Consider the following 22,194-nt stretch of genomic DNA (forward strand, 5'->3'; position numbering starts at 1 on the left):
TTTCAAAGGGCTCTGTGGTCTGTGTTTTGGCTGTCTTCCCACTAAATAGGGGCTCCTCAAGGGAAAAGTGATTGCTGAGTGAAAGAATCCTTACTGACTGCTCATTTCAAATCTCAGCAGAAAGATAAATGGGTAATTTCCCTGTCCCCCACCAGGAGGGAGGCAGTGGCATGCCAGGGTCACAGAAACTGTGGTATAAGCAAGGCACATCCTCCTTTCTATCAGGTCAGTAATCACCATGATAAACAATGATAAAAAAAGTTCATGTTAAAAGAAACACAAACATGAGTTTGAGATCGATTGAAGTCTGTCCATAAAACACAAAGAAGTCAAAGTAATTTGGCTTTTGGATAGCTGCTTTGGCTCATATTCCCACATGCACTTAGTTTTACCCTCTTTTGCTGCTAGAAGTAGTGGAAAAAACTGAGCAATGTTGAGCCGGCAGAAAACACTTGACCTGTTTTGCCAGTGGCATGAGCAGTTTCTGAGATCTGTCCCCAGGTGAACTGTGTGTAGGAAAGTGTGGGGGCTCTCTGAGTCGTGGATAACAAGCCACGATGAGGTCAATGAGAGCTGATGTAAGCGAGGCCCCAACATTCAGTAGGTGAGCGTGTTGTTCTGAGTCCAGCTGAGACTGACTGAAGCAAGAGTGGCTGGAAGAGGTGAGGGTGCTGGCAAACAAAGATCAACGGCCTCCGTTAGGGGACAGGCCAAAGCACCCAGTGCCCTGATCTCAGAGCATCGCGGACGAGCTTGCCCTCTGCTTCTACGTATCCCTACTTCCTCTCTGATGTCTCTCTGACCAAGGCCAACCATCACACCACAGGCTGGCTTAATGGCATTTCAGTGTGAATGTGAAAAGAAAACTTTCTGTAACTGCTCAGATTTGAGATGCGCTCCCTCATGAGACTCGTAGGTGTGTCAGGACCCCGGGGAGGGGGCGCTGGTCAGTAGCAGCAGGGGCCCCGCTGCAGGACACTCACTCTTTGTTGAAGTAGCTATAGCATTGGTCACACACGCGGGTAGGGTTCTCTCGGCAGCCTTCCACTACCATTTTCTTGGTGGAGCAGGAGCTGCATACCAGCCGGCCACAGCGGCGACAGTGATGACGCCTGTTGAACTGAGGAGGGTCATTGGAAAGAGAAAGAGGAGTAGGGAAGAGAAAGTGAGACGGCTGGACCTGTGACCAACCTGTCAATCCATTTATCCTTGGAATGAGCCACCTGTGATTTGCTAAGACTAGCAGGTGCTTGGGCCTCTGTTGAGAAGGAACACACTAATCCTTGCCTTCACAAAGCTGACATTTAAAGATCTCTCTCATTTGATGGGCAAAGATGCCCGAGTCACGGACAGTTTTGCAAGAGCTCCTGACAAGCCCCACCTGTCTGTGGAGGAAACATGTGAAGACAGAATAAAAAGTAGTGGGGAAGAAGTGACTTTTCCAGCCAATGAGGAACACAGTTCTACAAGGTATTGATGATGATGAAAAAGTGTCCTTTTTTCAAGTATTTTACAAATACTGCCTTATTTCATCATAAGAGGTTGATAGACATATTACACCTTTTTTTATAGAAGAGGAGGAAACAAACACAAAGAAATTACACCATCGTCATTCTCCCACATGCTGAGCTATTATGCCAGTTAGGTACTGTGCTCAGTGTGATAACATGTGTTACTATAGTTAGTGTTTACGAACCAAGTAATACATCATCCCCAGTTTACAAGTGAGCATCTGAGATGAAAAGATTAACAGTCACATTGCAAGTGAGAGGTAGGGTTGGGATGAGAAGTGAAGTCCTCTGGCTCCACCACATAAAACCATTACCAGGTCACCTGTCTTATTGCAAAAGACACGAGAGCTGGAAACAGATGTTCTGATGTTTGGTCACTGCTTCTGCAATACCTCTGCCTCTTTTCATTTATTTCATAAGAAAGGCAGAGATTTAGAATTTAAGGCTACTCAAAGGAGGGGAGGGTGCGGCGTCTACCCTCTATCTGAACTCAGAAAATGCATCCTGGTCAGGTAAAAGATAAACCCAGTGCCTTAGACCTTCTGAACATACCCTCTCCTCTTGGGGACAGGAGGTGACTATCAACTCAGGCTCATGAAGGAGAACTTTCATTTCTCCTGCAGGTGAAGCTAGAGACGGATGAGACTTACCATGGTGAAGCGCTCCCTGCAGCAGACCATACAGACACTCTCACTCTCGTCTGGGACCCACTGGTGCCTGGCAGGGGGTGTAGCCGGGGGCATAAACTCCAGTGGCAGCTGATTCTGGGGGAAGCTCCTCTCCCTCAGACTTGGGGAATGTACAACGGGGACACCTGGGGGTCAGAGCCAGAAGTCAGAGTAAAAGGTGATCAACAGTACAGCTGATAAATGACGAAGGGATGAGAGAATTAGAACTGTACCATTTTACAAAGCTTCCTGATATCACAGATCCAATTAACGATTATCAGTGGCTGATTGCCAAAAAAGCACTGTGTGGGACTTCCCTGGTGGTCCAGTGGCTAAGACTTTTGGCTCCCAGTGCAGTGCCTCGGTTCAGTTCTTGGTCAGGGAACTGGATTCCACATGCCACAACTAAGACCTGGCCTAGCCAAATAAATAAATATGCCATGTTTCTGAACTTGGTGATTTAAATAAAAAAAGAACATTGTGCATTTCCTGATGGAAGGCACAGGACCGCTTATCAAATATACTGGCCAAAAAACATTGAGCCTGAATCAAATCAGGCTTCTAGATCCATGTACAGGTTACTGGAAACAAAGGGAATGGAGACCTAGATTACCATAGGGTGACAGTCAACAAAATCCAGAGTGTGGGAAGCTCTACGAGACAAGTGAACCAGTTTCCTTCACAAATAAAAAAGAGGTAGAGGGAAAAAGAGGGTATAGAAACCTGCTGATTAAGAGAGATTCTTATTAAGAGAGAGTTTAGTCAAATGCCATGTGTGGACATTATTTACATCCTGATTCTAGAAATACCAATTCTAAAAAAATTCCTCATGAGATTACTGGGGAAATCTGAATATTGACTGGATAGTTTATAATAATAAGGAATCATTAATTTGGTTCTGGCTATGAGAATGATGTTATGGTTTTGTTTTATAAATTTCCTTACCTTTTAGAGGTATACACTGGTTTTGGGGGGCTTTTTTTGGGCCATGCCATGCAGCTTCTAGGATCTCAGTTCACTGACCAGGGACTGAACCCAAGTCACAGCTATGAAAGCCCTGAACCCTAACCATTAGACCACCAGGGAACTCCCGAGATAGACATTGTTTTATTTATGAGCAAAATGGTATGATATCTAGGATCTGTTTCAGAATAATCCAGTAGAGGGACAGGGGTACAGATGAAACAAGAATGGTCATACTCAGATAATAAATATTGCAACTGAGTAATAGGTACATGACACTTCATTACACTATTCTTTCTACTTTTGTGTACTGGAAATTTTCTATAATAAAAAATAAAGAAAAAATTAAGTAAACCAAAGCTGCTCAGGCTGCCTTATGCAGAAAAGTTGCTCATATCCTTGTATACCTGAGCCCTTCTGTCAGGTCTGCTGATTATCCTGAAGCATGGCTCCTTCTAAAAGTTGGACCACAAAATGCTACTTTGCTTTATGGTATCTAAGGAGATGGATGGTACAGTACCTAGCAGAATGATGTCGGCAGGTCACAGAAAAAGAGAACTGAATACACAGTGACTCTTAGCAGCACCCAGAAGGAGAGGGATTGTTGACCTCTCCCCAGGAGTCTGTTCTCCTGACTGTTGGCAAAACAAACACTTGCTGAGCCTCTTCTGAGTGCAGGCCATTGGGCAAAAGTCAGGAGATTGGAGTGGAGCAGTGGTGAAAAGGGGTGACTGAGAAATGGCAGGAGACTTCAAGGACCTTGCACCCTGTGTGGTTGCAATAAATAAATAACTACCTGTAGGACAGGGTCAGAATGAACACGATGACTAAGTAAGTTGATCCTCCTTATTAGTAGATTCCATATTTGTGAAGTTGCCTGCTTGTTAAAATTTACTTTTAACTTCAAAATCGGTATTTGCATTGCTTTTGCAGACACCTATAGAGTGGTGAATAATTTGAGTTGCAGGCTTGTTATTATGCAGGTCCTCATCTACGGTTGAATAAGGTCATGTTTTGCTTTCTTATTTCAGCTTTCATACAGAGCAGACCAGAGAATGGAGCCAGTATGGGACAGTGAGGCAGGGAGTGCAAGAAGCTCACTTCTGGGGATGGTTGGACAGGGTTTGAATCCCAAATGCTCAATATGCACTCGTGGATGGGGTGGCTTCAGGCAAGTCACTTTAACACTCTGAGCCTCTTTTTTTCTTTTGTACAATAAAGTAAATAGAATCTACTGGGATGAATTGTATTCAGTTGAGATTATAATGTATGTGAAATGTGTGTATATGTATATATATATACATATGTATACATACAAGCATACACACACATACAAGCATATTTTCCCTAGGAGCAATGGTTCAGTATCTGCTAATTCACTGTGGAATCTTCATAGATATACTATTGCAAATGATAAGAATCATTCATATGTTGAGTTTTCTGGGATATACAAAGTTGGAACAAATCAACAAAACCAATAAGAATGTTGTGACTGGAAATGAAAAAAGCAGCAAAAGAATCAGAAAATCAGAGTAAGGCAAGATTGAACTGAAAAAATGGATAACTCTCAGAACTCATTCTTACCAGGAGCAGCAGCAGAAGAGAACTCGGCTGATGGTGACCTAGACAAGGTCTCGAGGTCTGAAGCCTGACTGACAATCTCCTGGAGGTGAGTCACAGAGTCTGCAGGGAAGAAAAATGTTGACAGATCATTCTACCATAAACAAACCTCACTTGTTTTGCTAGGAATTTAGTTCAAAGCCCTGTTGATTTCGCTGTCATCCCACGATTCTACCAGGCATGCAAAGAATGACAGAAGGACTTCTAAGACAGTCATAAGCATGCTTTTCAAATGCCTCAATAAACAAACTAAGTTAGGCATGTGAGATAAGTGATGTATAGACACTAGGATTTTACAAAATAAATCTAAAGATGTCCAGAGGGAAGCAGAAGATACTTAAGTGATGGTCCTGGAGGGTAGGGAGTAAGAAAAAAAAAAAGCTGGCTGGGAACATTAGCCCTCATTTATTTCATTTTCTTCATTCTATTAGAGACTGAATCAGTTCACATACTAGTGACATCTGATGTGACCCTGGGAATACTCCTCAAATCAAAATGATGGCACTTTAAGAGCCCATTGCACTAAGGCTAGACAGACCACTCTCAGCATGCCTTGTTTTCCGAATCTTTATGTTATTATGCACATGGCGGTTATCTACCAACATTTCATTCAGGTTAGCCTGCCACTTCCTCCAAGACTGAGAGCTCTCCTATACAAAAGAGCTCTCTCTCCTGAAGCGTATCCTCTCATTCTCTATCAACTCAAAATCATAAAAGAGGAGAAATGAAAACTAAGGATGGAGCAGAGTTATTTCCTTCTCCATGTAGAACCCCCACTGAGCATGCTGGCCGTTACCTGAGCGTTTCTCCCGCAGAGGGTATGGGAAATCCAGGGCTTTTCCTGCATATCTGGAAAGCAGCGAGTCCACCTGGTCCACAGTGAAGCCAATCTCCTGGCCGGCCAGCAGCTGGCGCAGAGTCTGCACGGCCACAGTGGCCCAATCCACTTTCATGTTCATGAGCAGCTGCTCCAGCATGAGCAGGGGATTAGAGGACAGGTGGGAGTAGCTGGCCCGGTGCTGCTCGGGCAGGGTCAGCAGTACCTGGGAATGGGGTAGAGCCCCAGTGTGAAGGAAACAAGATATGAATTTCAGAAGAAAGTCAAGATTCTCACGGGGAAGTGGGAAGGGTATCTGGGACCAATGGCCTCTTGGCCAGCTGGCTGGGAGTCTTTTAGAAAAGAAGTAAGGCTGGACTCCGAGCTAAATCCTTCAGTGGCAATCAAGATGAGGGGAACTTTCTCTGGAAAGGTTCAGATAGTAAATATTTCAGACTATATAGGCCATAAGGTCTTTGTGGCAACTACTCAACTGGTAAATGAGTGTACATGCTTGTGTTTCAACAAAACATGATTTATAAAAGCAGGCAGAGGACTGGATTTGGCTCACAGGTGTTGGTCTCCTAACCCCCAGCCTAGACTAACCAGGCATGATTGACTTCTGCCTGATCCTTAAAGTCACCATTCTGTCCTTTTGAGGCTTTGCTAGAATAAGCAATATAAGGTGGACTAAACCTGGTACCTGCAGGGTCCTACAGGTGAATGATGACTCTAAATTCTTCCTAGGGGTTCTTAGCACTGGGCTTGAAATATGTTCACTGGCTCTGATCATTGCCCGTCTTCAAAGATTCCACTCTGGCACGGTACATCCAAAAAGAGAAAAACAGGTGTATCCTCTCTAGGATCATTTTACGTGGTTGAACTCTTAGCAAGTAGGTTGGTAGTCATGTTCATGGCTCTACCAGCACTGGGTCTATTCATGCGGTGTGTTCTATACTCAGGGGACAGTATGACTGCCAATCACAATCATTATCAGAGTTAGAAGGCCTTATCTTTTCCTAAACACTACTCTACTGAAATTAGCTTATAATTTCTTCCACCTAGGTTACACATCAAGGGTAAGGACTTATTATCCCACTGCAGAGACAATTGACCCCTTTCCTTTAGCACAGAGTAGTTTCAAGGATTTAAAGCAGCAGTTTTAAATCCTCACATCAGAATCCTTCTGGAAAACAGGCAGGCCCTGTCCCAAAAAGTTCAGTTGTAAATACTCCAGGATGGAGGTCAACTACTGCTATTTTTAGAAAGTCCAGGTGATTCTAATTCATGGTAAGAATTTAGAAGCCTTGATACAGCAGATGTCAGGCAAAGCATACAGAGAACTTAGGAGGACTGTAAAACTCACTTTGGAGGCAGAGCAGTAGGCAATGCTAAGTTCTAAGGGATATGGTGGGCTATTGGGGTCAAGATTTTGTATAGCACAGGTCAAGGAAGGCAGATGCCTGGAAGAGCAATTTCTGAAGTGGGAGCTGGACCATCATGGTTTCCTGACAGCCCCTTCTCCTCCTGACCTTGGATCCCATGTACAGTGCCTGGATTTCACGGTGTCGGTCAGCGGTCAGTTCTCCATAGAAGTAGGTTGTGAGGTAGTTGGCCAAGAAATGAGAAGTGGCCAAGCTAGGGTGCTGGTCGAGGGACTGCTCTGTGACCTCAAGGCACATGGTGGGGTCGGGAATTCTTTGTAGAAGCTGTTGCAGGAGGAAGGTAGAGGAGAAAGGTGAGGCCTGTAGAAGAACTCTTAGTCCAGCCTTGTTTTGTTTGAAAACTGAACCTTTCAATTTATTCACTTTGGATTAACCCTTTCTCTGCACTCATTTTTTTTCCCCCAGCACCCCTTAGCTTCATAAATGATGACTTTGACAGGACCAGAGATCAGCAGGATCTTGGGCCCAGCTGCCCACCTGGCACCTAATGTAGAGTTGGCACTTAGAGGCAGGGTGACTATAACCAGCTAATGCAGGAGTAGATCTGAGACTGTGAGTGCTCTGAATGGGATCCAGTAGGAACAGAGCCATCTGATTCGACCAACCTTCACATCCCTCCCCAGAGAAAACTGGGAAGAGTTGGAAGCTTACCTGAAGAGCCTTTTCATGATCTCCTCTTTCTAGAAGGTGGAGGAGATGCTTTTGATGTAGGTTGATTAAATGTTCTCTTGGAATAGGGTAGAGGCAGCCCCACTCCTCACACAACTCATACTCCTGGAAGGAAACACACATGACTTCAACCCCTTTAAAATCCTGGCCTTTCAGTGCACTTAAGTAAGTGCTTAATAAATGTTTAATGTTAAAAAAAAAAAAAAAATCCTGGCCTTGTCACTCATTCAACTCTTGCCTGGTTTTTCTCAGCAGTCCCGAATCTGCCAAAGCCCCAGGACAATTTGGGAAGTGTTGATGGGAACTTCAATGTGGGATTAAAGTGGGATCATAAAGGACCAGAATTGGCAAGGTAAGTTCTGAAAATGGTGCAAGTAGGCAGCTAAAGATGTCCTTTTCCTCTTAGCTCTCCTATAAAAAAGAAACAGATGACATACAGCCACTAACACTTGGTCAGTGCTGGGAAGACACTGAGGAAGTGGGGAAGGCTGAGAGGATTGTCAAAGGAGACAGAGCCTACTCAGCTCTGACTGTTGCCATATGACTGTGTAGGCCCACTGCTGCCAGAGTTTAAAATTTTTCAAAAAAATTTTTTAGGGCTTCCTTGGTGGTCCAGTGGTTAAGACTCCACACTTTCACTGCAGGGGACATGAGTTCAATTCCTAGTCAGGGAACTAAGATATCTCTCACATGCTTTGTGGCATGGCCAGAAAAAAAAATTACAAAAACACTTTTTTTAATTGAAAAATCTCCCTATATTCCAATGCTGGCAATGAAATCAATATGAAAAGTTAAAAATTCTGCAGACTACTACTGCACAGGTCAAATAAACATGCTGGTATTGGGTTCCATGGATATCAACCCTTGTTACTCCCTGCATCCCCACCTCCAATTTGGGAACTCTGGATTAAAGTTTCAGAGAGTGGAATTCTCAGAGCTACATCCGAGCATTCTATGGTGGCATCTGGAAGGCTCTCCCCACAACTCTGCCTGGGCCACCTTCTTCAGGATGTTCCCTTGTCTCTCAGGCTACATTAGATGCCCTGCCTGTGCCACCACCACAGTCTGGGCTTGCTTCTGTCACTTGGAATATCACAATCACCTAGGGATATGGCTCGCATTTCCCCTCACCCTTGCCCCGCCCACCCCTTCCCAAAATAATGAGTTGCACAAAGGCAAAGGCAAAGGCTAAGCTTAATGACCTTTGTTTCACCACTATCTGGCACAGTGGTCAATAAAGGTTTCCTGGATGAGTCAGCACCTGAATAAATACATCTATATTTTGAACTATGACATATATCAGCTTCTCAAAGGGTAAAAAAAAATTTACTCAGCACTCAGTGTCCAACAATCACATGGAAAGGTAGTTAAGGTCATTAGTAGTCATGGCAACATAAATTAAAACAATGATGTGATACCACCTTATTGGCAAAAGTGATGCCAAAATTGCCAAGAAGATGGAGCAATAGGGACTGTGAGTAGGAGAATAACTGGGCCAGAACAATGTGGTAACATCTTAGTAAAGGTGAGGATGCTTATGCCTCATGATGCAGCAGTTCCATGCTGGGTATGTATTCTGTCCCCAATGTGAACAGTGTAGGAAATCTCCTGTATGAAAACAAGGGTGATAGTTCAAAAGCATTAACTGTCTTAGTCCTTACACTTCTCTGAATGGTGGTAAGTTTCACATTCATAAAAAAGAGAAAAAAGTGTTAGGTAATTATAGAAAAAAATGTGAACCGTGACATATGGAAAGGAGTCTACCTAACTGGTTAAGGAGGGGTAAATCTAGAAAGAGGAGGAAGGAGAATAGTACCCAGGAAAATGGTACCTTGGCTTCCAGAATCAGGTTCATGACAGTCGATGGGTCCTCAGCACAACAGTTTCTCAGGGCCTGCCAGTCACACCACATGGGGGTAGACTGCAAGCCTAGAATCTAAGGAAAGACAAGAAAAGATATCAAACCACACTGTAGTTTCTCTGTCCAGGAACAAGTCATTGGAGTTTCCGGGGATGGGCCATCCCCAGGTCTCTGTGCCAAACTTGCCAGGAGAGAGAGGGAATAAGAACTAATGGGGCAGAGTGTTTGCAAAGATGAGTGAATCGATCTGGCAAGTATAACCAGGGAGCTAGGCTGAGTGGGGAGGCCACAAGTGTAGAACAGTTCTCAGTGGCTTCTGTCCTTTGCAGTTTGTTCAGTCTTCTGGGGTCACTTGTCCCTTGCTCCTTTATCTCAAAACTCTATCCAGGTTATTCTTCTGGCTTGAATGCTTTGTGGGATCACCCTTCATGCAACATTTTACCTCAGCATGAAAACTGCTGAGGAAGAGTGGAAAGAAAATCTTTTTCAGTTGCCATTTTCACTTTCCCTAGTTGGGCTCTGGACTCTGGTTACCAGTACACTTAGAAAGATTAGCATATATATACTACTTGTTATGTAGCTGTACCACGTAAATCTATCTCCCTAAGCCTCTTGATCTTGAATAAAACACATACATCACAAGAACCTTTCACTTGAAAGGCTGAACTAAAGGGAAATTTTCGCTTTTAGTTATCCCTTTCAAAATGGCTACTGTTATAGTGAAGAGTTCTCATAAACCATGATCCACTGAAGGGGGAAATGGCAAACTTTGAGGAAATTTTTGCCTTGAGAACCCCATGAACAGCATGAAAAGACAAAAAGATATGACACTAGAAGATGAGTCTCCCAGATCAGAAGGTATACAATATGCTACAAGAGAAGAGTGGAGGGCAATTACTAATAGATTCAGAAAGAAAGAATGAAGTAGCTGGGCCAAAGTAGAAATGACACTCAATTGTGAATGTGTCTGGTGATGAAAGTAAAGTCCAATGTTGTATACAGCAACACTGCACAGGAACCTGAAATGTCAGGTCCTGAAGCAAGGTAAATTGAACATGATCAAGCAGGAGGTGGCATGAGTGAATGCTGACATCTTAGGAATCAGCCAACTAAAATGGACGGGAATGTGTGAATTTAATTCAGATAACCATTATGTCTACTACTGTGGGCAACAATTTCTCATAAGAAAAGGAGTAGCCCTCATAGTCAACAAAAGGATCTGAAATGCAGTACTTGGGTGCAATTTCAAAAATGACAGAATGATCTCGGTTCATTTCCAAGGCAAACCATTCAATATTATAGTAATCCAAGTCTAAGCCCCAACTGCTAATGCTGAAGAAGCTGAAGTTGACTGGCTCTATGAAGACCTATAAGACCTTCTACAACTAACACCAAAAAAAGGTGTCCTTTTCATCATAGTGGATTGGAATGCAAAAGTAGGAAGGCAAGAGATACCTGGAGGAACAGGCAAGTTTGGCTTTGGAGTACAAAATGAACCTGGACAAAGGCTAACAGAGCTTTGCCAAGAAAACACAGTGGTCTTAGTAAACACCCTTTTCCAACAACGCAAGAGACGACTTTATACATGGACATCACCAAGTGGTCAATACCGAAATCAGATTCCTTTCTCTTGATGCCAGGTCCTATACCTTCTGATACACCTGCAGCTCCACGAGCTTTCTCCGTAGCTCATACTCCAGCCCATCTTGGACAGCTGTGTCTGAAAGGCAGTAGGCCAGGATCTCCAGGCACCACTCCAGGGGCCACCGGTCCACAAACTGCAGCGTTAGCCGACTTCTCAGACATGCATCCTTCACAGCAAACAGGTACTGCCAACCTTCTTTGTCTATAAGACAAAAAGATGTTCAGCAAGCCTGGCACGGGAGCTCAAGAGTCCAAGTTACTTCTTAAGAGAAGGGCTGTGTTCAATTTCACAAAACAGGAGTTGGGAGGATCCTGAAGATACATCTGACCTGAATTAGTTTTTATACTTGGAGCAATTCTATGATGAAGACAGATGCTATATCTTGTTTCTTGTTATGCAGGTGAAATCAAAGTCATGGGACTTTCTGAAGAGAGAGGAGAAGAAAAGAAGAGAGGAGAAAGGAAGGAAAAAAGGGAGAAAGAATGAAAAGAGAGAAGACAGAAGAACAGATGAGGTGCTCCATGGTTTGGCAAGCTGCATACACAGCACCGTTTCAGACTCAACTTGTCAGCAGAACTTTCAGTTTTCCCTGTAATTTCCATGCCGTATCCTACATTACGACTTGAAAGTTACTGCAAGCAAACTAGGTTGTTCTTTTTTAACTGTTGTTTTTACTTAGCAGCTCTCTCTCTCACACTCCCACATCACAGAGCTGAAACACAGACTCCATCCAAGTCATTAAGACCTCAGAGCCGGTCAGTGGATTTCTCCACCTTCTCAAGGAAGGGTTTTCCCCTTTCCACAGAGAAGCCAAGGCCCCTACCCACAGCCTGCCCGGCTCGTGCTCCCCCTAGTGGAGGGCTGAAAGTCACCAGTCTCACCCCTGGGTACACGTCAGTCTCCTGGGGGGCTTTCAGAGTAGGAGTTGACTAACAGGCGTGCATGCGTGCGTGTGTGTGTGTGTGTACCTGGGGAGTTTTTAGAGTAGGAATTGACTAACAGGCGTGCGTGCGTGTGTGCGTGCGTCTGTGTGTGCGTGTGTGCGTGCGTCTGTGTGTGCGTGTGTCTGTGTCTGGGGAGCTTTCAGAGTAGGAGTTGATTAACAGGCGTGTGTGTGTGTGTGTGTGTGTGTGTGTGTGTGTCTGTGACTAGGGAGCTTTCAGAGTAGGAGTTGACTAACAGGCGTGTGTGTGTGTGTGTGTGTGTACTAGCTTTTATAGTAGGAGTTGACTAACAGGCGTGCGTGCGTGTGTCTGTGTGCCTGGGGAGTTTTTAGAGTAGGAATTGACTAACAGGCGTGCGTGCATGCGTGCGTCTGTGTGTGTGTGTGTCTGGGGAGCTTTTAGAGTAGGAGTTGACTAACAGGCGTGTGCGTGTGTGTGTGTGTGTGTGTGTGTGTGTACACTAGCTTTTATAGTAGGAGTTGACTAACAGGCCCCTGTGTGTGTGTGTGTACTAGCTTTTATAGTAGGAGTTGACTAACAGGCGTGTGTGTGTGTGTTTTAAATAATTTAAAAAAATCATTTATTTATTTGCTCTTGAGTGCACTGGGTCTCTGTCCCTGCCCGTGCCTTCTCTAGCTGTAGTGAGCAGGGGCAACTTTCTAGTTGCGGTGTGCAGGCTTCTCACTATGGTGGGCTCTAGAGCACAGTTGACCACCTCAATAGTTGTGGGCTCTGTTGGCCTCCACCAGCAGGTGGGATCTTCCTGGATTAGGGATCGAACCAGTGCCTCCCGCATTGGCAGGTGAGTTCTTTACCACCAGGGAAGCCCCTGAGGGTCTGTTTTTATAAAGATTTCTTAGAAGACAGCCACGCTCACTTGTTTATGGTCTATGGTTGATTTCATGCTGTAATGACAGATCCAAGTGGTTACCACCAAGCCTGTAGAGCCTACAAAGCCCTTTACAGAAAAACTTTCCTGACTGCTCTTTTAAAGCAAACACTTTCCTGAACCTTATCATGGGCTTTTGGAAATGGGGCTCAGATATTTGTAGTCTATAACATTTGTCAACGATTCTGATATGCAGAGTTGAGAATACTGGTTATGACTGCCTGTCCTAAAGTTTGATGGGCTTAGGTTCTAAGCTCTGCTCCGCCACTGACTATTCTGGGCAGTTTCCCACGCTCTGGGCCCGGCTCGCCTCTCAGTATCATCAGACCATGGTGGCACTTTTCTCGAGAGTTCCTGTGAGGATCAGATGCGATGATCCACTCGGTGAACCCTCAATGTTATTACCACTGCTGAAGGAGGAAGACACAGCTTTCTGCTCACCACAAGCCGCCGCACAGCTCAAGACCGCATCCTGTATGCTGCTCAAGTCGTCCACATCTTGTCCGTACACATTAGTGAGCTGAAGGGCCCGGCGCCAATCTCTAGCCACCAGGGCTTCCTCGAAGGCCTCGGTGAGCACGTCCAGGGCAGTGGGAGAATGGAGGCCCAGGAGGACGGTAGAGAGACTGGCCTGGCCACAGAGACTCGCGGCCAGACTCTGCCCCTGCTCGGAGGACCCTCGGAGGGGTTCCCAGGCAGCCAGGAGGGAGGCCTCCAGCAGAGGAAACTGTTCCAAGAGGCGCTCACACTCCCGGGCTACCTGCTCGGCCGTCAGAGGCACTTCCCTGCGACCACGAAGCTCCTTCCATGACAAGCTGGGCTTGGTGACCTTTGACCCCCGGGAAGCCCCCAGACAGGCCACGGTAGCCAGCAGCTTTGAGCGGGACTTCAGAAAGGCCAAGGCGGAGGAGGTGAGGGCTGGGGGTGGTGAATCCCTCGGGGAGGAAGGGGGCTTTCTCTCCAGTACGGGGTTCTCCGTTGGCTTCGGGGAGCTCAGCGTGGAAAGTGGGAGGTCACCCAGGCAGTGGGAGGTGTGCAGCTGGGCCAGCGCGCCCAGGCGGGTCAGAAGCGCTGACGTCTGCTGGCTCTGCCTGGAGGAGCAGAGGGTGAGGGGCTCACAGCAGCAGTTGACAATGACCTGCGGCACGCTCAGGCTCAGACCCTCTCGGGCCAGGAGGGCTGCCAGCCTGGAGGGAGAGAAGCAGAGGGCGTGCAAGGCCTGAGTGCCTGGGCACCATCACTCAATCTCCAAATTTCTTTATGTTTAAACAAACAGAAGTAAATGCAGACTCTCTGTTTCCCCCTATTCCCCTCCTCCTTTTAACTCAAAAGGCAGTCTATTAGACCCAATGCCCTGCCCCTTGCTTTTTTACTTAATAACACATCTGGTAGATCTGTCGATATCCGTCTACAGAGAGGCCCCTCATTTTTTTTTTTTTAATAGCTACACAACATTCCATTATGTGGAGGAACCTGAATTTAACTAGTCTCCTGTTAGTGGACAATGGCTATGACATACAAAGTTGTGATAAAATGACTTAGTACATATAGCATTTTTCATACCTATAATAAAGCTTCGGGATAAATTTCCCAATGTGGACTGCCAAAAATGCAAATTGTCATTTTAATGGACAAGGACAAACTACTTTCCCACAGGGACTGTACACAGATTTATATCCTGTTAGTAATCTATGAGAACACTTGTTTTCCTATAGCCTAGCCAACTAATTATGTTATCAATGTTTTGGGTTTTAGCCTACTCTTAAGTAGAGTCCCCCCTTAATTTAATTTATTTAATTATTTTTAATCTGATTTTAACCCCTTTATTTAGATGTGGATAGGAAGAAACAAGGCACACTGAATTTTAATGAAGCCTGCATAAGAGTAACTGCAAACTAATGGAAAAGTTGAAGAAATCCCCCCCTTCCTATACTGAACTCGAACACAGCCCCACTGAGCCCTTGATTTCCTTGATGAAACAATTAGGAAGGCCCATGCCTGACTCTCATGGGGTGGCTCCTACCTGTCTGGGGGTACTTGTCGCTCAAGCAGAAGGTGTGACACCAGTTGGGAAGAGCTTTGTTGCAGGAGAACAAAGGGATTTCCTACCTTGACCTCCACATGATCTGCAAAAGTAAAGAAAGTGATTTTTGCACCACTAACTGCAACATTCAGAGCCCTATCTTCCAGAATCAACAACAACAAAAATAGTGTCAAAACTACACGGAAAGTTCTTTCATTGGTATTTTTCTAGGTAAAAGGTATTCTTGACATGATGCTGACCACAGGTTTATCTATGCCTTACCACGGTTCTAGAGACTTCCAACAACAGACACACTTCAGTGAACAGGTCTAGCCACAAAGGGCAATTTCTGCTCCCTTCCATGTGACTGAAGTGCAGGTAACACTTGCTCTGTGGACTCGAATAAGCATCTGGCATTTTAAACAGACTCAATTCCTCTTCTCAGTTCTCATATCCACAGTAGATCGAAGATCTGAGAGAGTATGTTTGAGTCATTAATACCGTCAAAACATACTGTACTGTATGAGGCATTGGGGAGATAAAGGTGACCAAAATGCAGAGGTGTGTAAGAGAGGACCTTATAAATCCAGTGTTCTTGGCTACTGCTGCACCAAGAACCGCCTTGTCGTGTGCCTTCTTCTTCCTCGCCCTAGATACTTGCAGGCCGGTCCTGACTATATTTCCTTTTTCCTGCTACTCACCAGGCTCAGAGCTCAGGCTCCGAAGGAAAACGGCAGCCAGGGTGCTGCAGTACTTGAAGAAGGCGCCCATGTAGTCAGTCTGCTTGCCGCCTGCTGCCATCTGTTTGCCCAGGTTCTTCTGGAGGAGCTGAGCCTGGATATACACAGGGTGGGCCTCAGCCTCCGGAGCTTTCTGGGCCACCTGCTCCACCAGGGAGGAGAGGGGGGTACTCCTGGGCTCTGGGGAGAGTTATGGGAGGAGAAGGCATGCAGTCTTGAGTCTGTGCATCCGGCTTTGGGTCAATTTCCAACACAATATGGGAACTGAACCTCTGCTCAGTTCTGCATGGGGCATCCTATACTTCGGTATTATACTTACTAGGCAGCTATAAAATCCTAAGTTTGTAAAATAGAAATACAAATATATACTGCATGGGGCATCCTACAGCTTGGGTATTACACTTATGAGGCAGCTACACAATCCCAAGGGCTTCCCTGATAGCTCAGTTGGTAAAGAATCTGCCTGCAATGCAGGAGACACAGGCTCAATTTCTGGGTTGGGAAGGTCTGCTGGAGAAGGGATAGGCTACCCACTCTAGTATTCTTGGATTTCCCTGGTGGCTTAGCTGGTAAAGAAACTGCCTGCAATGTGGGAGACCTGGGTTCGACTGCTGGGTTGGGAAGATCCCCAGGAGAAGGGAAAGGCTACCCACTCCAGTATTCTGTCCTGGAGAATTCCATGGACTGTATAGCTCCTGGTGTCGCAAAGAGTAGGACATGACTGAGTGACTTTCACCATACAATCCCAAGTTGGTCCCCTGTGCAAGTGATTCTCAGCCAGGAAGAGTTCTGAGTCTGGAGAAATCAGGGTGAAGAGTTCCATTTTCATCTCAGGGTCTCTGGGGTGGAACTCCTCTGCAAAATGCACAGCACTCTTTTGGGGATGGTTTGGTCAATGTTTACAGAGTGACTTCTGGGTCTATCTCTCATTAGGGATAAGAAATGTGTACCAGCTAATGGTACGCTAAGCATCCCTTCACTTAGGAGGTGGGGAAACAGGTGGGATTAGTTACAAGACCAGTCCTGATTAACTACAGGGCTGGTAGGGCCTACTTCTGGGCTTCGCAGGTGGCGTGAATGGTAAAGAACCCACCTGCTAATGCAGGAGACTGGGGTTCAATCCCTGGGTCAGAAGATCCCCTGGAGGAGGGCATGGCAACCCACTCTTGCCTGGACAATGTCATGGACAGAGGAGCCTGGCGGGCTACGGTCTATAGGGTGGCAAAGAGTTGGACATGGCTGAATCGACTCAGCACGTACACACAAGGGCCCACTTCTGAGTCCTAAGCCTCCATTCCAATGTGCTCCTTCACGCTCCGCTGTGTCCTTCCCCTAGTTCAACCGTAACTGCTCCCTCGCAGAAGGACTGGTACCTGGCAGCTCTAGTGCTTCTCTCAGCGATTGCAGGATCTGCTCCAGCTGCTGCGAGAGGCTGGCATGGCTGGCTATACAGTCCTCCGTGAGGCTGGGCCAACACATCTGAAGCAGCTCAGCAATGCTGCACCGTGGGGGACCTCCTCCTTTATCCTCTCCACTCTCTGTGGAGAGCAAACGAGAAAGAAAAAGTCAGGTCTGATGCTAACCCAACGTTCCGAGTCCAGGAGATTAAAAAAAGGTAGTTATGCAGCTCACCTGATTTGATTTGCCAGGCTGACACAAGTGGGTAATTGAGAATCTTACTGATCTGCTGAAGAACACCTGGAAAGCCTCGAATGCCATCAGCATTGACGAATACGTGGTCTAGCCGGCGACCTGGAAATGGAGGAATCAAGGGGGAATGCAGAAAAAACATAAGGTACTTTCAGAGATTGAAAGTCCTGTATTTACGTGTAAAGTTTTATCTCCTTCAATATGAAGGGGGAGGTAGATGCTGTGCCGATTGAGTAGCCCAGTAAACCTGGCGTATTCCATGCCTGTGGTTCCAGGGCTATCTGTGGCAAGATGCCTCAGCTGTCCACAGCAGCAGAGCCAGAAGCTCTGGTATTCCTGGGGAACTGCTGTCCCAAGCCAACCAGGCACTTCTTGTGGATTTGCCTTGGTACCTTTCTTAGTTGAGAATTTGAGCTGGGATCCAGTCTCCTCTAATTGTTTTAAATGGTATCCTGATACCCTGACTAGACTATAAAGAACTTTATGCAGAGATTATTCCTTATACCTCTCTTGTGCTCCATAAACTTTGGATAATCTGGAAATGCAGTAGGTACTAAATTAATTCCTGATTGGCATGAGACCAGTTGGCTTGAATATTATATAATCTTCATTCAGTTTTAGAATATAAGTGCTAGACGAGGGGGAAGTAAACTGTTCAGTAAAAACAGCATTGTGTATGCCACAGTACACTTTCTTGGAAGGACTATGTCAGCATTAAAGGATTTCAAGCCAACAGCTCAGAAGTGATTTGGAAGGGTGTGCATAAAAGAGTTAACACAGAAGGCCCGAGACTGCTATCCTCAGAAAGCCTTGCTGGCAAGGTTGGTCCTTGGCTGGCATCTCCGAACTTGACTGGTAGATGCTTTTCTACCCTGATAAAATTTTCCCTAAATGATGGAAGTTATTGATTGTGCCTAAACTGTTTGTATGGTGTGGTTTATGCTGAACACCTGCCTTTCTTCCAAGAGTCTGGAAGTTTGGTACATGTTGGGCAGAGGGTGCCTCTGTCACCAGCCCCCAATAAAAACCTTGGGCACTGGGTTACTGATGAGCTTCCAGTAGCCAACATTTCATATTTGTTTGTTGTCACAACTTACTACTGGAGGAGTTCAGTATGTCCCGTGTGACTCCAGCAGGAGAGAATTCCTGGAAGCTTATGTCTGGTTTCCTCCAGACTTGATCCCATGAGCCTTTTCCCTTTGCTAATTTTGCTTTGTGTCTTTCTGATGATATAACTTGTAGCCATGAGTATGACTGTATGCTGAGTCCTGTGAGTTCTCCCAGTGAATCACTGAACCCGGGCAAAGCTACTCATATCACCTGTTCACCATTCCTCCCTCCATATTACTCAGAGAGAATAAGTTCCTGTCTCTCTGCCTCGTCAGTCCTTCTAGTGTTGGGTGTGTGTATCAAGGACAGGTGGGGAGTGACACTTTGCCTAATTCTTTCTTCACATTCCTCGAAGAATTCCAGACACATTCTGGGATATTATTAACCCCAAGGTACAATCCTCCCCTTAACTGTGATCCATTAAAAATTTCCTTTATACCTGGTGTACAAGTTTGAGACCCAGGTTTAAAGTTAAGTGGGATTCACTCTGGAGGAGGTATGCAGTTTAGGGGCACAAATTCCATTTGTACCATTTTTGGAAGCAACTATATTCACCACTGTATCACCAATGCCATTTGAACCAGTTTTGAATGTTTATCTCTTCCTTGAGTTTATCTATAAACCAGAAGAAAACTTCCCCAAATGACTGTAGACTGTTATGTCATTAAGAAGGTGAGATTCTTGGGCTTTCCTGGTGGCTCAGTGGTAAAGAATCCACCTGCCAATGCAGGAGACATGTGTTCGATCCTTGATCTGGGAAGATCCCACATGCCACAGAGCAAATAAGCCCTCATGCCACAACTATTGAGTCTGTGCTCTAGAGCTGGGGAAACTGAATCCTTTGTGCCCTAGAGTCCATGCTCTGCAACAAGAGAAACCACTGCAATGAGAAGTCCAAGCACCGCATCTAGAGAGAAGCCTGGCTCTCTGCAACTAGAGAAACAGTGAAGACCCGGCACAGACAAAAATAAAGTATTAAAAAAAAAAAGAAGGCGAGATTCTCAATAGACTAGTCACCAGAATGGACATGAAGGAATAAAGAAACAATCCTTTCTCCTTGTCCCTCCTTCCCCAGTAACTTTCTTCCTGTATAATTGTCAAGCATCTCAGAACCCTGTCTCCTCATTTGAGAACAAAGGGATCATGTGAAACAAGCATACTCACCCTGACTCTCAAGGTGGCTGTTAAGACGCCGTTCAGCTGTTTCCAAGAGCTGCTTGCCAGTTTTCCAGAGCTGGCACTGTGAGCAAGCCAGGTCAAACGCAGCCATGGCGGGCGGGCTGAGGTCTTCCAGAACCTCTTTCAGGGGAGCAGTGAGCTCTACCGGGCTACTGCTTATCCAAAAGTCCTCCTGGAGCGTGGGGATGGGGTCTCCAGAGGTGCTGAGCAGCTTGTCGGTCACATCAGAGATGGAATAAAATACCATCCCTGGACACCCAGCGGTTGGAGGTAAAAGGCAAGAGGTTAAAATGATGCTCACTACCACTTTTATTTTGAGAAGTAGTTATAAGGTCGGGAGAAGTGAGGGTTTCTTCCAGATTGGACCTAAAAGGAGGTTGAGAAGGAATGTAGTAGATCTGTGTGTGCTCATCTGAAAAGATCTCTAAAATATATTGCTAAAAAACCAAACCAGAAAATAGTACTTGTTATAAGAGCCCATTCATATTAAAAACAAAAAGCATATGTGTATATTCTTTTGAATCTGTAAAGAAAATTTCTGGGAGCATATAGAAGGGGCAGTGTGTGATGGTAACTTGATAAATACAGCCTAGATCAGCAAAAGATGTAAAAACATGGGTCAAGATTCCACTTTCAAGAAATAATGAGCTCTTTCTGTAGTACAGCCAAGGTTGGGCCTGGAGACCCGAGCACCCCAGGCCACAGATATTAGACAAAACTCCTTCACTTTTTAGGAATGTAAAATAATCCCTGAATAACTACATGGGAAGAAAACACAGTAATCAATTCCCCAAAGCTCAAGATAATGGCCATCAAAACCTATGGTGGAAACTGCATTCACACTCCTCAGTATAGGCTTAATGGAACAGTTCAACAGGCAGGTAAGTGACCCCTGTGGTCAGCAAAGTTGGCCCCATCTAGAAAATGACTTGGGGGGTGTCAGGACTGCTGTTCTTCAAGGCAAGCGTCTTGCCCTGGGTTTCTGTTTATCTTCACGGTGAGCCTCTGGTTTGGGTGGTTTCTCCCCCACAACCTCCTCCCACAACTCCCTCCCCATCCGACAAGAGGGAAGCTGGACCTGCGGCTGCAGCGCTGCCGATGGCCTGCAGGGTGGAGCGGCCACTGCCTGTTCTTCGGATGGTGCTGCTACCCCCGTCTGAGTTCTGGTTTTCGATTTTATGTTCTACTCGGGCCAGCTCCTGGATCACCTCCTGGTAGCGCTCCATGAACATCAGCTCCCCGGAACTGTGTGAAGACTTCAGGTTGAAGGTGAACACCACCTGTCACAGGAGAGAAAGGAGTGTGGCTTTTGGTGGGGCTGCTGGAGTGGGGGAGAATCTACAGATCTGAGATCTTGCCAGTCATCAGCCTCTGGTCCTAAGACAGCTGCTTTGTGGGGCTGGAAGAGTGTTGGATGTGCATAGAGTAGATCAAATGTAGAAATAACTCATAAAAGTCAGCATGAGAGTCACCAGAGCCCCAGCAGAATATAGATAAATGATGTGGACAATTTCAAAGAGAAAATACACGTGACTAATACACAGATGAAAAAATGCCTTCCCTTCTGAGTAATCCAGGAAATTTAAAAGTCATACTAGTTTGCATCTATCATAAGGACAAAATGTAAAAATAAACCCTCAGGGGTAGAATGAACTGTCACAATCTTTTTTGAAAAGCAATTTGGCAATCTATGGAGCTTTAAAAATGTTTATATTCTTTGACTCAGTCGTTTTTATGAGAAACTTTCTTAAGGAAAAAATTCCAAAATCTTAATGTGTAAAAGTGATAATCTTGACACTAGTTATTACAGTGATTACAGGACTGAAAATAATCTAAGTGTTGAGTTAACAGGGGAATGGTCAAATGCAGCTACATGATCAGATAAGATCACTAAAATCAGTTACAAAGCAAATATTTAAAATGTAAAAAAGGCTAAAATTTTAGATTCAAAGTGATCTTGGCTCTATATAAAGGTCACATATATTTCAGAAAAACATTGGCAAAAAATATACTTTTATCTTTAGTATTGGTTGCTCTGGACAACAAGATTAAAAATAATTTTATTTTCTGGTTAATACTTTTTGGCATTTTCTTATATGTACAACTTGTTCTGTAACCAGGTTAAAAAACTTTCATTAAAAAAGAAAAACTCAAAGCCTCTGAAAAGGAAGTGAGGACTTTAGTGGTAAAGCATCGGGGACCTCACAACTGATTTCTTGGTTTGGGTGTCAGAAAGGCTAGCAAGAGTCCTATCCCTCTGAGAGCAATAGAATTGTCACTGTTATTAAAATACAAGATCTAAAATGTGTCAGAAGAAGTTAAACAAAAATTATCCCATCACATAGATGTTTCCATGTAAATTCACATGAACGAAAAATTCTGACCTGTGTGTTAAGGGACCAGCATACGCATTATAAGTACAAGAGAGTTTTAAAAATTAGAATAGTGGGTTTTTATGCT

General features: G+C 45.1%; 1 protein-coding gene across 2 annotated transcripts in view; it reads right to left on the reverse strand.

Annotated features, from left to right (window-relative positions):
- Nucleotides 1-22,194, reverse strand: part of ZFYVE26 (zinc finger FYVE-type containing 26) — a 64,369-nt gene that overhangs the window by 21,304 nt on the left and 20,871 nt on the right. For both annotated transcript variants that reach the window (XM_065940251.1, XM_065940252.1), the window contains exons 15-29: nt 20,813-21,014; nt 19,720-19,983; nt 17,428-17,547; nt 17,169-17,333; nt 15,757-15,975; nt 15,056-15,158; nt 13,474-14,219; nt 11,204-11,400; nt 9,525-9,629; nt 7,676-7,798; nt 7,112-7,288; nt 5,559-5,805; nt 4,727-4,825; nt 2,162-2,325; nt 984-1,120 (exon numbers count right to left, since the gene is read on the reverse strand). In XM_065940251.1, the coding sequence (XP_065796323.1) occupies nt 984-1,120; nt 2,162-2,325; nt 4,727-4,825; nt 5,559-5,805; nt 7,112-7,288; nt 7,676-7,798; nt 9,525-9,629; nt 11,204-11,400; nt 13,474-14,219; nt 15,056-15,158; nt 15,757-15,975; nt 17,169-17,333; nt 17,428-17,547; nt 19,720-19,983; nt 20,813-21,014 (3,068 nt within the window). The remainder of the gene's footprint in view (nt 1-983; nt 1,121-2,161; nt 2,326-4,726; nt 4,826-5,558; nt 5,806-7,111; nt 7,289-7,675; nt 7,799-9,524; nt 9,630-11,203; nt 11,401-13,473; nt 14,220-15,055; nt 15,159-15,756; nt 15,976-17,168; nt 17,334-17,427; nt 17,548-19,719; nt 19,984-20,812; nt 21,015-22,194) is intronic.

The sequence above is a fragment of the Muntiacus reevesi genome, chromosome 7, assembly GCF_963930625.1.
Source record: "Muntiacus reevesi chromosome 7, mMunRee1.1, whole genome shotgun sequence".
Lineage (NCBI taxonomy): Eukaryota > Metazoa > Chordata > Mammalia > Artiodactyla > Cervidae > Muntiacus > Muntiacus reevesi.